General features: G+C 41.2%; 1 protein-coding gene across 5 annotated transcripts in view; it reads right to left on the bottom strand.

Moving 5' to 3' along the window:
• Positions 1-1,615: 1,615 nt before the first annotated feature.
• Positions 1,616-15,692, bottom strand: part of PDE7B (phosphodiesterase 7B) — a 170,187-nt gene continuing 156,110 nt past the window's right edge. For all 5 annotated transcript variants that reach the window (XM_063151507.1, XM_063151508.1, XM_063151506.1 and 2 more), the window contains 5 exons: positions 14,003-14,094; positions 12,821-12,965; positions 10,726-10,822; positions 7,092-7,172; positions 1,616-6,564 (listed from right to left, as the gene is read on the bottom strand). In XM_063151507.1, the coding sequence (XP_063007577.1) occupies positions 6,347-6,564; positions 7,092-7,172; positions 10,726-10,822; positions 12,821-12,965; positions 14,003-14,094 (633 nt within the window). In that variant the 3' untranslated portion in view covers positions 1,616-6,346. The remainder of the gene's footprint in view (positions 6,565-7,091; positions 7,173-10,725; positions 10,823-12,820; positions 12,966-14,002; positions 14,095-15,692) is intronic.

A 15,692-nucleotide genomic window follows, 5' to 3' on the forward strand; every position in this document is an offset into this window, starting at 1 on the left:
CATGAAATCGATCTGCTGCTGCAATACTTCCTTGTGTCTTAGGTCTGCATGGCCAAGGTAGCTTTTAGGAAGTGCTGCTGCTGGTAGCAAAATCCAATTGTCATGGATTAATGTGTTGCACAGTGTTCAACTCTGCCTAAGAGCCAAACTAGCCCAGGATGCAGTGAAATGATCCACTGGTTTTACTGGTAGAGCGACTTCAAACTCTTCTCTAACCTGTGATTCATTTGCTGTCAGTTCCTGAACAGCTGTTTGAGACTCTACTGTACACAACATCAGTGAAACATTGAGAGGTGTTGAACTGGGGACACCACAAACCTGCTTTGTTGGTAAAACCAGAGTATTTTGTAATAGCACTCATTTTATCTAGAAGAGGATTGGGACATTGGAGAGACCCTGCCTTCCTCACCTTTAGAGAAAAGGAGTGTCTGTCACATAATCGATTGTCACAAACATATTACATTGTTTCTTCTCTTGTTGAATAGATATATTTCCAAGATTTTCCACCTGAACTTTAAATAATAATTAAGTATTTGGCCAGGACAAAAATATTGCCATATAATTAATTTTTCTTTTGCTGTTCATTGATGCATTTCAACTTGCTGGTCTGCATTTTTTGTTTTGAACCATGGAACATCAGCATCCATCCAGACAGTGCCTGTGCAGAGTGGGAAGATGTATTGATTTGGCTGTACTTGAAAATAAATGTTAAATCTGTTATGGAAAACAGAGTGGTTTTCCAATGGTGACTGTGTAGAACACTCCTGGAGAAACCATCACAACTCCAACCCTATACAGGACAGATCTCTAAGGGGCTTCATTCTAAAATCAATTTTGCAGTTCTGCTTGCATCTGGGGGACAGAGGAAAACACTTACTGTGATTCTGAAGGGTGCATTTTTTTTTAGAAAAGTTTAATTTTAACATGTTGGCTAAATAGCACTGAAACAAAATATATTTCTAGCTCCTGTATTTTGTTCAATTGTAGTATTTGCATAGCATGAACTATGTGAGTATTGTTGCTGAGCACTTTGAGATACTAATGAATTCTGGCTTGAGAAATGTGTCAGAGTCAGGAAGAGTCCCTGCAGTGATACCCATCAGTGATGACAAGTATTTCTCACTTAGAAATACTTATCAGCGTAGAACATCAATACTTCTCGTATTTTTAATTAAACTTCAAAAGATTCTGTCATGTTGCACATATAAAGAACATGGTCTGAAAGAGAAATGAGAAAATGGAGATTGAAACTGACCAATGATCCTAAGGAGAACTCATTACTGGAACTGAAACAATAGTTTAAGGAAAACTCCTTCAAATACTTAACCAGGGAAGCATGTTCCCTGGGGTTTGAAAATCTTTCTACTACATGCTTAGGAAAATTACATGGAAATGCTTTCCTTGCTGGGAACTCCATTTATATTCATACAGCAAGTCTAAGGGGAAATTTAGAGAAAAATTCTCAGAAACAGCACACTAGGAAAGTGATTATTCTGTTGGTAGAAAGGAGAGGCAGTGAGAGAATGGATGCAGGGGGATTTTTGCTGCCTTGTCAAACCAGAATGTCTTCTGCAAACAAAGGAGATCCTTCAATCAACTGGCTTTACCAAAGAACTTGGAACACTTCACTTTTTTTTTTTTATTAGCTGTCATTCTTCGACATGATGAATACTTACAGCAGTATGTTAAAAAAGATACAGTTAAATCTCTTGGCATCACTGCATAGCAGTCACAGCATTTTCACACAATCTAGTGCTTCCTTTCAGAATGATGCATATGGCATATATACGCACATATGGGGGCTGATTCTTGGTCCCAGTGAAGTTGGGGGGACCAGTGTTTGGCCCATAGAGTTGTATAAGATATGTGACTATGTATATATAAAATGCTTTACAATAAACATGACATATACAATCTTGAATTCAAAGATAAGCAGAATATATTTTACATCCATGTCAAGCTTATGGTCTGCACTTAAAGTTTATGTACCTAAAATATTGGATGGATTATAGAAACAAAGAGCAACAGTTTGCACCAATCAAAGTAATTTGAATACATATTCATGGCATGAAGCTTGCCTTGTGTTTTTGTTTTGTGTTTTGGGATGGCTTTTTTTTTCCATTTGCAGGGTTTTAATTCGAATTTAATTATCAATTTTTGTGGGCCATGGCGATCATGGGGACATCAGGACGGGAATGGGCATACTTTATGGACAACTCAAGATTAGTGACTTAAAATATAAGGCAATAAGTTATGGCTGGTACCCTGTCTGGTACCTGAAAATAAAATTGTGACTACTTGAGTTTTTCCTTTCTGAGAATTCATTTGGAAGGGCAAAGTGTGCCTTCTGTATCTAATTTGATGGAAACTTTAAGAGAAATTGAAACCCCAGATTGCAAAAGCTGGTGAGATCACTATGCAGTGTAACAACAGCCTTATCTCATTTACAGCTTTCTCATTAATCGTTGGGGAGGTTTTGGTTTTCTTCATGAAAACCAAGCTTTTACAAAACTAATTGACCTGTGTTGTAGATTAGGTTAGACACAACTGCAGATCATGTGGTTTTTTTTTTCTTTCCTTTTTCCTCCATAGACTCTACTTAATCTCAGCTACTCCTTTGTTCCTTGTATTCCAAAGGTACATAGTGTCAATAGTCCTTTTATTCCCCATTTGACTGGTGGCTGAACCATTGACACTTACAAACACAAAGGCAGGTAAAATCTTTACTTAATGACAATGCATATGTATGGATTATTTTAACCAGCCTAAGATTTTCACTTATTATCACTTATTGTTAGTTATACAATTTTTTTTTGCCTCTTAGATGGTATAAAATCTTCATTTAGAGGAGCTAAATTCAAATCTTATTTGTGGGGCATAAAAACATTTTAACATCCTGCTTTTAACAGCTTTTTTCTTCTTTCTAGATATGAAAACCTTAACTCAGTTTGAAAACTCTAAAATCTTTCAGCTGCACTGGCCCAGTGGGAAGGAAAAATAATTTACAAGGGCCTTCTGTAAAGTGGCTGATAGGGCTGACACCACCAAAATCTGTGTTATCTGCATAGCTTTCCTATTCTGTGCATCAGCAGCCTGTTGGCACACTGGGGAGAAACCCCAGTGCAGAAATGCCCTCCAAACCAGAGAATACCACACGTGTCACAACTGCATGTGCTAAGCACTGGTGCTGTGGGATTGCCTGTACCAGTTAGGGTTTCTAGGGAAATCAGATGGCTGCATTTTGCATTACAGACCCCAGGGAATCTGGCTGCCAGGCATCTGCTTTCTCAGCACCTCTGTCTGGAGCACCTGAGGCAAAGTGGCCCAGGCCCAAACCTGTGCAATGGGTTTGGCTCACAAGCACAGAAGCATTGCTGGGGCCACCCTGAACCTCTTTCAAGCACTGTTTCATTACACAAGGTGATTGAAATCTAGCAGGTATGCTCAGTGCACCAAAATCCCCCGTAATAATTTTGGCCCCTACTAGTTTGTAAGGGCCTGATAATTTTCAGAAGAACTTTTTGAAGTTGGAAAATTTTAACATGGTAAGAGCAAACTTGTAATGGAACCTGTAGGTTCCACTTGTAGAAAAGGGCTTGGGTTTAATGTGACTGTAACAAAATTTCATTTGTACCTAAGCTTTCTGGTTGGACCTATTTTCTGGAAGCTCTTCAGAAACAGCTCGACAATGTTTCTGTCAAGAGCTTTTTATGCTGCTCTGGATGCTGAGTTTATGCTGAGTTTAACTAAATTTCAGAACATATTAAAAAAATTCTTTGAGCTAGATGGCAAAGGGCTTCCATTTCTTAGTAAAAAGACAAAACACGGGAAATTACATTCTTTTGTATGGACTTAAGTGCTTCTAAGCAGCACATTACATTGCTCACGTAATGTCCTAATAATTGTCCTACATCTGTCAGAAGGAAAGGTACACCTAAAAAGCTGCAAAGTGGTGGTGCTTCCACCCCCACCACCCTCATGTGCTTAAGAAGACATTTATGTTCTGTAGTTAGAAACAATTTAATTCTACTACAACTCTCTTGAGTGCCCTTTGCTTGCTGTGGTCCTTCTATTATATGAATCTCATTTAGATTAGTGGGAAGAAGAAGGTTTTCTATTGGTTGTACCTTACATAACAGTGGAGGGGCAGAAAAAACACGGCTGGAACACTTTGCGTGCTCACCACGTTTTGCCCCTTTTTACTTCACTGGCTTTCAGCCTCTTTTCTCTGAAGATACATACAAAGAATTAGTGGAGTAAATCATCCTTCCCTAAAACTCATGCTTTTTATTTTCCTTTCAACACATTAGTCGCCTTATGAGCATGAAACTTCTCTCATCAAGTCAATATCCCTTGTAATTCAGAAAAATGTATTAGATTTTCCCTTGCCCTTCTGTGACTATATATCTTTCTCATGTTTCTCAAACACCAACTTGAAAAGCTCTTTCTTTGTTGGCCTCTTCAATGTCTTCACATCTCAAAATGACTACCCAAATGCGACTACCTGGCCATACCTGCTGGTTCTTTTGGAAAGCAGCTGTACAGATTTGATGTACAGGGGGTTCACAACAACCCTGCACTTCACCTGAATGCAGTTATTCTTTCTTGGGACAGAGGAGCAGGGGACAATCCCTTTGGCGCAACACAGTAGTGTCTGAGAATACAATCTCACTGAAATGGTAGAAACTTAAGTAAAGTTTAATAAAGACTTTCAGAACTGAGCTTGTTTATGGCAGAGTTAAGGCCAAGTATCTTTCACAAAGATGAGATCACAGAAAATTCTTCAGCCACTCTGATAGCTAAGAGAATTTTAGTAGTCTGACTACAACACTTTTTTTTCCTTCATTGACTGAGAATAATATAAAAGTCAGTTGAAGTATTCTTTTAATTAAAAGAAAAATATAAATGCATTTTGATGCTGACTATCTAAGGAGGGCATGTGGGGAAAAAATCAGCTACACTGCAACATCTCTCAAGAAAACAACTGAACTCCAGAACTAATGCCGTGCTTTGTAGATGACTAAGCTATTTAGTAAAAATCCACACGTTTGAATAAATGGTAATCATGCTGAACTGTCAAATCATGTGGTGTTGCTGTGGGGCCTGGGGGCTTTTTTGAGCTAAAAACTTCAGGCGCTGTGAAACATTTGCCTAGACCGAATGTGCAAGGTGCCATGGATTAACAACACGGACCCATATGGAATGTGTTTGAAGTTTTCAAGAAGTTATCCTGCCAGACTTCATTCCTTAATGACCTTTGATACACCTTGGATAGTGGAAAGGCAGTTCAGAATCATATCTTGTAATTGTATGATTTTGGCAGCTATCAGAAGATGAAGGATGCTAGAAGTTAAGGCTTTTATCCACAAACAATGGTGTATATTAATAAACTCTATACCATATTTACAAATGCTTTCTCTTGTATTAAAACTAACAGTATTCTGTTCACAGTGCCAATGTTTTTACAGGTAGCAATCATCCCACAGTACTCCAGTATTTTGGCATGGGAATCAGTAGCGCTTTCTATTTACAGAAAATGTACACATATGAATATAAACAGGTAACTTGAAACAGTACTCAAAAGATAGATCTGTTTGTGTTTCAAAGGTTTAGACTGTATTACACCTTCCCTTTTGGCTGCGAGGGAATACTGTTCCTTGCAATGAGAAGATGCCTGTCTTTTATCCAAAGTGGCATAAAAATGATTACCAAAACAAGCCTTGTTACACTGAAGGTGTGTATACGGAGAGTAACTTCAGTCCAAGATTTAGAGATCTGGTGTTTAGTGCACAGAATACAAAAGTTAAAAAGGTTTTTATCCACTAAAACAACCCGACTCTCTGCCCCCTGTGAGCACTGTCCTGCTCGGTCCATGTCCTCTGGATGCTGGAGATGCTGGTGGTTTCATGTGCAGCCCAGCTGCCAGCCTAGAACGGGTGTGGCACTCTGGGCCTATATACATATGTCACAAAATGACTTGTGGTAAATGAGAAAATCACCAAGAGTGCCTCTCTGTGCCCCCTGTCCTCTCAGCAATCCTCCCTGCTTCACGGCAGCTGGAACTGGCCTGGCTTCCCGGCGGCTGGCTGGGACTCCACGTTGGGCAGATCGGGATCAGGAGTGACTAACGGCATCAGGCATGCGCAGAATGGAGAGAGGGGAGAGGAACGTGAAGATCAGAAAGAAACCCAGCAGAACCATGGGCATGTTCATGAGGACCCTTAGAGCTTTGCCATTTCTTGCCTTTGCACGGTGTTGACAACAGGCTCCAGCTCCTCCGGACCGTTTTTGCTGCTGTGACCAAGACGGAGATAGCAGTGCTAGAAGGAAAAGTGCAAAGCTGCCACTAAGGAGTCTCTTCTTCATTTAAAGTCTGTTCCTGGCTGCCAGTCACTTGGCCTGAGTGGTCGTTGCTCCTACTACTGCTGTGTTGCTTGTGGAGCAAACTTCTCCACTTGGCCTTGTTCCTCCTGAGATGGTTTAGCATGTTTTCAGATAGGGGAGTGTTGCCTGTAAACTGGGCCCACCTCTCAAAGAGTGGCTCAACGATGTATGTCATGAATCCTGGAGAAACACACAAGGGACAGCTGGTGAGCAACAAGTTCATTCCACAAGTGCACTGCCCCACCGAGTGCCTCAAAAGCACAGAGCCAGGTAAGTGGCAAAAGCCCTGATGAGAAATAACAACAAACTCTCAGACATCAATTCGTTTTGAAATGCACAGCTTTTGACCAGCATACATGACAAGATATGGTTTTATCTGTGTGTGTCACAGTAAACTCTGTGACAGCCAGCAACCCTTTGAGGAGATATCAGACAAGAAAGTAACAAGTGTTTAACACTGGCTGCAATTTTTTCACATGGGTATTTTCCCCCTATGCAAAGACTCCTTTGTCTTTCTGTTGAACATTGGGCTTAGATAGATTTCTTTTTGAACATTTTAATTTAGAACACATTTTTAACTCTTATGGTATCCGCAGCTCTTATTGTTAAAACAACTGGATCAGAGTGGGGCATGTGGTGAATAAAAGTTTCTCTTAGAGCTTCTGTCATAGTAAGATAAACATGAAGGGAATGAAACTAATACTTACCAATCTGGATGCTTGGTACTGTATCCTTTTGCTGATTACAAAGGGGGCTTATTTCCAGTTCAAATTTTTGTTCCAGATCACCTGCAAAAAAAAAAAAAGGAAAAAAATTATCTTTTTCTGACACTTTTACATAGGTTTCTCTTCTCCATACCTATGCCACACTCTTATTACAGTGTCTGCAACTGTGTGAGGAGTTGGAATCTTCTACCAACGATGTCCATGGTAAATGTATAAATACCTTCATTTTCTGGACTTTTTCTTTTTAGGTATCAGAGAAACCAATTATCCATACAAAGAAAAATCTAAGAAAAGATGACTTTTAGATGAACATTAAATCTGAGCATGTAAGTGTTCTGAGTACCTTAATTTTTAAAATAGACTCTCTTATGTGAAAGGTTTTTAAGACATTCTAGTTAATTTACTACTTGTTCAGATCACTTCCTACCAGAAAACTGCAGTGTATCAATTTTAGATTTACAGTAGTACTGCGTGGAATTTGCTGGTATGTTCTTGTGGAAGTGGCTTGTAAAGGGAAGAGTGTTGGAGCCTGGAATGCCACAGCTGTGGCTGCACTAACAAACTGGTAAGGGCCAAAGCACGGACTCCAGTAATGTTTCAAGAGTCAAGAGCTATGGAGCTCAAGTTATAAACATGGAAAAAGGATGAAATTAAAAGTCTGTCTTATTATTGTGCAGTAGCTGGGTATCAAGCTATGCCTTTGCTGCTGCACTGAGCATATTTATTCCCTGGGTCATCCAGGAAGTCCCCAGAGAGGCAACTGCACAGGACTGACTTGAGACAGAAAAGTAGCTGGCTGAACTCCTAGCCACCTTCATAGCAGAGTATTTTACTAACTGAACCAGCAGGTCTCCAGTTCCAAATATGGGACTGCCCTGAAGATTCCTGCAGGCAGCTCTTGCTGTGACCAGCCCTGGGGACTGTTTTGAATTGTTGGAAGAAAAACCTGACTGGGATATCTGCTCGCTCCAGATGCCACCTCAGACTGGCCGTGATGCAGAACTGACCAGGTTTGACATTGAGAAGACACTTATAAACAGTCAGTAGAAATTATTCCTGCAGAAATGGTCACACAGGACAGGCTTCTGTACATAGTAATGACAGGAGATGTTTTTTATGGAGTGGAATGTAATCAATAGCAACGACCATGCTGGATTTAAGAATTCAGCAGAAAAACATCTCAGAGGCTGTAATTTGCTCACTGCCATGCCAAGACAACAGTCACTTTTTCTGCTGAAGGGACTGCATTCCCCATGCCTGCAATTACCTCATGCAAAGACTGCTCTGAGTTAAGTTTTGGGTGTAGGGGTTTCCTTAAAACAAACACTCTGTCTGTGAGTGCAACACATTCATCCTTTGTGACTGTTAGCCTTCCCTGCCAGTGAAAAATCCTGGCTACTGCAAGAGGTACAGGACCTTTCCTGTCTGCAGTAAGGAAGGGAAGTGAGAGTTAACTGTGTGCAAGCTAAGATGTGCCACTTCCCCTCACACAATAATATTTTGTCCATCTGATTTACTAATCAGGATGTAGTGAGGGCTGGTTAGGAAAATCTTTCCTGTAAGAAAGACAGACCTGCTAGTTTAGACAAAACACTGTATTCAGCCCATAAAGAAATATTTTGCTTTAAATCCACTGTTTTTGTTTAAAAGCTCTTTTCTCCCCATGAACAGTTTTTGCTATTGTGCTATTCAGGTTCTGTAGCCCCATATAAAACATGGTGTGCATTTCCAAGCCTTGCCTTTCTTCCTTCTGCAGCATGGAATCACTTCTTAAATGTGAACAGAATATTTTCAGTTGTAATTGAGTGCTTAAAAAGCATCAGGAAAACATTTTTAGCTGCATGAACAATCAAAAGGAACAATTTAGCAAAACTCAGACACAATAACAGTTTCTTATGTTTCCAAATGTGCAATTTGTCTTCTTCTCATCTACCCCTCCAAAAATGTTTGACTAAAAGAAAGTCTCTAATTCCAGTGATATCCCCTCTGTAGCTGTTCTGGGTAGAAAATGACTGACTCAAAGTATATCCGTATCTGTCTGGCTCAAAGTATATCCACATCTTCTTGTCTTTCAGAAATCACTTAATTGACATAAATTAGATTTGCTTTTGCATGGTAAGAGCACTGGAAGATCACGATCTGAGTCTCTATTAAAATGGCCTTAGAAATGTTCTATTTAAAAATGTTAAAACTTTGTTCCAGGAGGAAGATTAAACAAAGCACTAATTGTGGTATTATGTGTCTCATCTACAGTTAAAAATCAAAACATGAGACCTTATGGTTTCCAAATATTAAACATAATGCTGAACAATACCTTCAAGCCTCATCATTGTGTGTAAGGGGGTAGAGAGGTCTACAAAAACACTTTAAAGTGATAATGATATCTAAATGCATGCTATTTAATACTGGGGGTGTTGTACCACTGAACAGGATTATACAGCCACTAGTGATAATCAGACCACAGTTTCTGTATAACTGTCCCACATAAAATGCTCCTTTTCTCCCTGTGGTGCTTCTAACTCTGGTCTCATGTACTCAGGTATCCCCTTTCAGAGGTGTATTTTTGATGTTAGATGAACAAATCTTGAGGAGAGTGGAAAAAGCTTACATTTGTAAGAGTTGAACTCTCTTTCTCAGCGTGGTCCCCTAATACACTAAAGGTGATACTGCACCTCATGAGCTGCCTGATTATGCCTTCACTACACATCTGACTAACGAAACCTGCACTGGGAAAGTTGCTTATGTTGCTTCACAGGCATCAAAGTCAAAGACATTTCACCAGCTTAAGCTGACATTGGCTGAAAATTGACTTGCTGACCTGTCTGTCCTTGTTACAGACTAACTCTACCAGGTGCCAGCTCAGATGTGGCTTAATTTTGTAGTGCAGAATATTAAATTAACTAAGAACTTTATTGTGTGCTCTTCCACTTGCCTTCAACTCTCAGGATGCTCTGAACAAGGAATTTAGCAGTGATTAAACTCTGCTGCACCCTGTATTGTAGCACAGCATGACCTTGCCTATGCAGATAGAGCCAAATGGTGTAATTACTGTGTTTCAAAAAAAGCCCTGCTTGACTGTGCTCTCTGCAGGGGTCTGAAAACATTTGCAGTAGGTTCTAGCTGAGGTTTGGCTTGCCTGTTTTGGCCTTTTCAACAGCATGCTGGGAAGCATGTTTGAACCCTTTCTCTGCATTTGCAGGCAGAAGAATGTGTCATATTTGGTAAATAGCGAGGGTAAGGCTCCCATCAGCGTTGTAGTGGGAGCATGAAAAGCGAGACAAAACCCAGTCTGAGGATTTTGGGGCAGCGTGGCGCCGGCACCATTCCAGCTCAGAAACACTCATGGTGACTGGAGTGTCTCAGAGAAGAACGCAGCCATGGGCTTTGCAGCTGAATTCAAGTGCTGAGGCACAGCAAAACCCTCCCTCCTGCCTGATGCTGGTAGAGCAGCAGAGAAACACTTGTTGCTCTTCCACCCCTTCCCACTTTTCCAATGAGGCAGCGCATCTCTGAAGAGCTTATTCTCAAGGGACATTTCAGTTCTGCCTCTGGCTTGTCACACAGAGACCATGGAAAGCTGAGGTGGAAGGGACTGTTGTGAGCTGAAGGCGCTCACCTTGCCGGTAAAACTCTTCGCAGACCCGTTCACTCCACTGCTTGCTCAGATCCCAAACCCGGCAGGGATTGCAAATGTCAGCACACTTGAGTGCAATCTGAAAGCAAGAAGAAAAGCAGTACTGAGAAAGGAAGTTACTGTTTAGCAGTGCTTCAGCAGTAAATCTGCAGCCATGGAACTCCCAGGCCCCAGCAGCAATGCCAGGAAGGGTTAAGATTACCTTTCAGAGGCTCAGCCTCACCCAAATGTGCCCTTGGAGGAAAGAGCATTTATTTAAGCTGCAAACAAAACTTTCATTCAGCCCTCCACTTTACCGTAGTGAGAACAAGAGCAGGGCCAAATTCCAAGGCTGCAAAGTGTTTTGGATATTCCTTGGAAGAAATAAGCCAACAAAAGCCTCAGGCTGGCTCCTGCTGACTGCTTGGCTCAGCATCCGAGGCTGATGACAAGGAAGGAAAGAGCCAAGCTGGTGTATTAGGGCATGATTCCTCTGTGGTCTCAGTGAGTGACCTTGCATCTCACTTCAATTACACTTCATCTTAATGTCTGCGTATTTTTGTTTACAAAGCTAAGCACAGGGCTCTCCACACTGCCCCTGGCCTGGTTTCACTTAGTTAACTAGTACTTTTTAGTGCTTTGCAGGAGAATGAGTACAGGGGAAAAGTTTTTTAAAACCGAGTAACTACTTCAGAAAAGTAAACCATGTAATAGTCTGCCTGTCTTACTGCCTTGGAACAAAATATCATCTGCCTTGTTTCTTCACAGACTGAACACAGTCATTCAGTCTGACAGAAGTCAGAAGTCATTCTGGCACCCAGGAAGAAAACATAAGTATTTCCTCTTAGGAGTGCAGACCTGTGAACCAGCAGAGGGAAATCTCCAAGTCATTCTTCTCTTTGGATTAAGCTGATTAGCCTTAATGTCACTGTCTACTGCAAGGACCTTTCAAACGTTCTTTAGCTTACTCCAATCAATCAAGAATTCTTGATCTTTTTCTTTTCTTCTTCCATAACTAGAATCCACCAGATAAGTGAATCTTACTATCTGTTCCCTTGTTCCTAAGTTCCTAGTGCATAAGAAACTTTTTTTTTGCCATAGCTGAGCTGTAATTCCTCTGCTTTTGGTATTTGCACAACTTTCTTGCCTTATCTGTCCAGAAATATAGTCAACCTGTCACCATGCCCTGCACAGTCTGTGCAGGAATCTGACAGAAGACTGTGTTTGAGACAGAACAGGTGAGAAGCTACTGCATTCCCCATGCTGCTGGAGGGGGAAGAATTAACAGATCAGCACTTCTTTCCTTGCAGCTGTCACCTTTTCCATGACTTTGATGGAAGGAAAATATGTAGGTGCTTGTTTTATAAATGAAAACGATTACTTCAAATTCTTTATGTATTTAGGAATGAAATTATTGTAATTTCTCCAAAGAAGCAAGTGTATGTAGCTACGTTAATCACAATAATGCTTTAATAGATAGAGGTTTACTCTGAAGAGTCTGCTAATGACTACTGCTTAGCTGGAAGAACCAGTATGAACCTATTTGATTTCTGAATAAAGCATGGGCTTTCTGTTAGCTGGTCAGACGCACTAGAGAAGCATCTGCTGCCATGGCAACAGCTGTCTCTGCAGAGGCAGTTTCTGAGCATCCATCATGGGAACAGGACTTGGTGACCCAATGTCAGGCTGTCCTAGAAAGAACACCAACGAGGAGGCTCTTCTGCACAGTGCTAGAAAATAACACCAGTGGAGTGACATTTGCCACAAGAGAGAAACGCTACAACTGAAGCATTACCTGGGAAGAGAAGCAGTGTTCTGGAAATAAAATAATCTAGCTTATCTCCATTCCTTAGCATTTGACGCTCACCTGTATCTGTTGCATTCACAGCTTTTTAACTCAAGGAAATTACATAAGGAAATACCAGAGGCACCTTATGCTTGCCTGATGTGCCAGAAGGTGGCAGAAGGGAAGTGTTTATGGTAATAGGTAAGGAGAGGCTGATGTACAGTCATGCTATAATATATTACTCTTAACATATACTAGGAAATACTGTGACCTGAAAAATTAGTAAAAACAATTTAAAAAAAATGAAGTTACCTGAAGCATAAAATGTCTGTCCTGCGCATCCTCCAGCCTCAAATCCTGATTGTCAAGATGAGATTTCAGACGGATCAAAAACTCATTCTGCCTGTTGATGTCTGTTGCCAAGATCAGGGAGCCCAACTGCTGCTCAATGTCCTGTCTGCAATGAAGGTAAATAAGCCTCTTTAATCATGGAACCATTCAACATTAAGAGCTCAAAACAACCTGCTCTGGATCACTGGAGCTGGCATAAAGCTCCCTCTTTCTTTATGGACCCAGTCTGATCTGCTTGGTCAGTCTCTGCTGGGTTTTGCAGGGTACAACTGTTCTACCTGCCCAAATGGGTTCAAGAAGAATAGATAATGTAGAAGAAAAATGCTTGTTGGCACAGGTTGTTCTGAAAGCTTCTGAAAAGTACTAGGAAAGTACAAAAAAACCCACCCTGAAACAACAGCATGTTACATCAAGAAAAATGCTCACGTCTTACTTCAGCTGCTCAGAGCTGAATGGTGAATACTGCAACTTTGAAGTTGCAGTCAGAGTTGTGAAGGTCTAGACTAAAGTTCTTTAAAGTTGCTGATCTGATGCAAAGAACTTCTGGAGGGATATAGAGCTTACTGCTTCCAGGTAACTTGTTTATATTCTTGGTAGTGTCACCTGTGATTTAAAATGTATTACTGCAGTCTGTTCACTGTCTCGATCTCCCATCCTTGGTGGGACGAACACAAACAAAAAGCTAGCAGCAACTTGGCCAAGGTGTTCATGTGGCTGCTCTTTTTCAGCTTTATCCATAAAGACTGAACCACATTCCCTCAGTGACATGTGAAGTCCAAAGCAGTCTTGATGCTCCTTGACCAACTCCTTCAATTTCCTCTTTTTATCACTAAATCTTTCCATTTTTGGTTGATGCTAGGTAAGATGAAAAATGCCAACAATCCATCTAAACAATCCCTCAGCTCTTGCTGGCACTTTCTGTGTTCCTGGTGCTGAGAGTGGCCATTCCACTCCTGTGCTGCAGAAGTGGGTAGGTGTTAACAAATACTTCTGCTGTTTAAATTTATCTCATGGTTTCTCAGTGGCACCAAGAAGGCGCAGGAAGCTCAGCCTATTCTGAAGCCTGGGCCTCTTTGCCAGAGTGCTTTTAAGAAGGGAGAAGGAGGCCATGGCCTGGTTTCGGTGATTCTGGTGGACACTTACGTGACCTCCTTGGGCAGGTGGGCGAGCAGCCGTGACTCCCGGAGCATGCCGATGGTGGAGCGCCAGTGGTGGTTCTCCAGCACCGACACGTTCTGGCGAGGAACAACACCGACAAACGCAAGGATTAGGATGGTATCCACGGCACACATATGGATTTGCCAGATCACATGATACCCAGAGCTGGTTGGACAAGCTGTAACATGAGCCTGAAATGTGTGCTTTTCAGCCACAGCTGGATTAGAGTAATTGGTCTAGATTTCTACAGCTAAGGACCTTGTGCTTCTGGGTGTCTTAGCTAAGGTCAGCCCCAGAGGCCTGTTGTTCTGCAGTTTTCGAATCCTGCTGTGAACAGAAGAGCTAATCTCATCTGAGTGGGAGGCAGTTTGCATTCTAGCAGATTTATTAACAAATAAATTAAAGCAGGAGTGCAAAAGCTTATTTTTACCTCCTACTGATTCCAGGCTGACTTTTCAGCCTCTACAGTTCGAATGCAGAGCGGACAAGAAAAAGAAAACTAAACTGCCAAATTTCCCTTTGAGTCAGGGAACTGCAAACTGCCTGCAGCTGTTCAGTGAAAGCAAGAGGAATTGCAGTACTGCTGAGCATTTGCAGGCTTCAGCAACTTAGTCTGCAACAAATTTTGACTCCTCTTTGTTTCCTTGCTTTCAACTAAGTGGAACCAAAGTTAGGTGGGGAAAAAACTTTGAGGGAGCTAAAACCCAGCTATCTAGGTTGTCAGTAAATTACAACAAATTTGGTATCTTTTGTCTGATGACTTGAAATTACTATCCTAACACACAATGCATTTTCCCATCATCACTTGGTTAGTTCACAGAGTACTTTCTACCACAAAATGCCTCAGACATGTCACTTGCTCAGAAACCTCTGTCATCTGTTCCCTGTTTTGGGCAGTTCACAGCTTTTGCAGTAGATGAGGACTGGATAAGAAAAAGAAAACAAAGCACAACCAAACCTTTTGAGCAGGCAGGAGAACAAGGACTCCACCCTCTCACTGCCAGCTGGGAAACTGGAGTGAGAATCCCTCCCTCCAGCCACTGTTGACTTCTAGCTCCCTCACACACGGTCCCACAGCTCTGAGGTACTGCTGCCATAGTACTGCCTTTCCTGTGGGACATGATGTGCAGCTTCCACTTTTCCAGGAGGGACTGAGCAGTATTTTCTGCCTAAGTCTTCCTCATCTTCCTTTGTAGTCCTGTCATATCTGAAGACTGTTCAATAACTAAACATTGCATAAGCAAGATCCAATTTGCATTTTGATCATCTTGCCTAGTGCAAAGGTGAGAGTACAAATTGGACTGACTTCCTATCACACGATTTTCCACAATGCTTTTTGTTGCTTCTGAATTCACAGAAACAATGCTGCTTTGGTATTTCTCTGGCTTTGTCTGTTTGTTTCCCTTACAAAAATCACAGATTCTGGGGAAAAAAAACAAAACAAAGTAAAACCAAATCCAAAACTTTCAAACCATGTAAAAACCAATTCCTTTTCTTAGGAAGAGCTGATGGACTCAGATCACAACATCAGTTATTCAATAGAGAAATTACTTTTGACAGCAGTTCTGTTCATTTGCCAACTTAAATATCCCTTTTCTCCTTTTGCCTAAATACATCAGGATGGACTTTTGCAACCCTACACTCTGACCAAGAAAAATAACAGAATGTAATAGGA

Source organism: Melospiza melodia, chromosome 3 (assembly GCF_035770615.1).
Source record: "Melospiza melodia melodia isolate bMelMel2 chromosome 3, bMelMel2.pri, whole genome shotgun sequence".
Lineage (NCBI taxonomy): Eukaryota > Metazoa > Chordata > Aves > Passeriformes > Passerellidae > Melospiza > Melospiza melodia.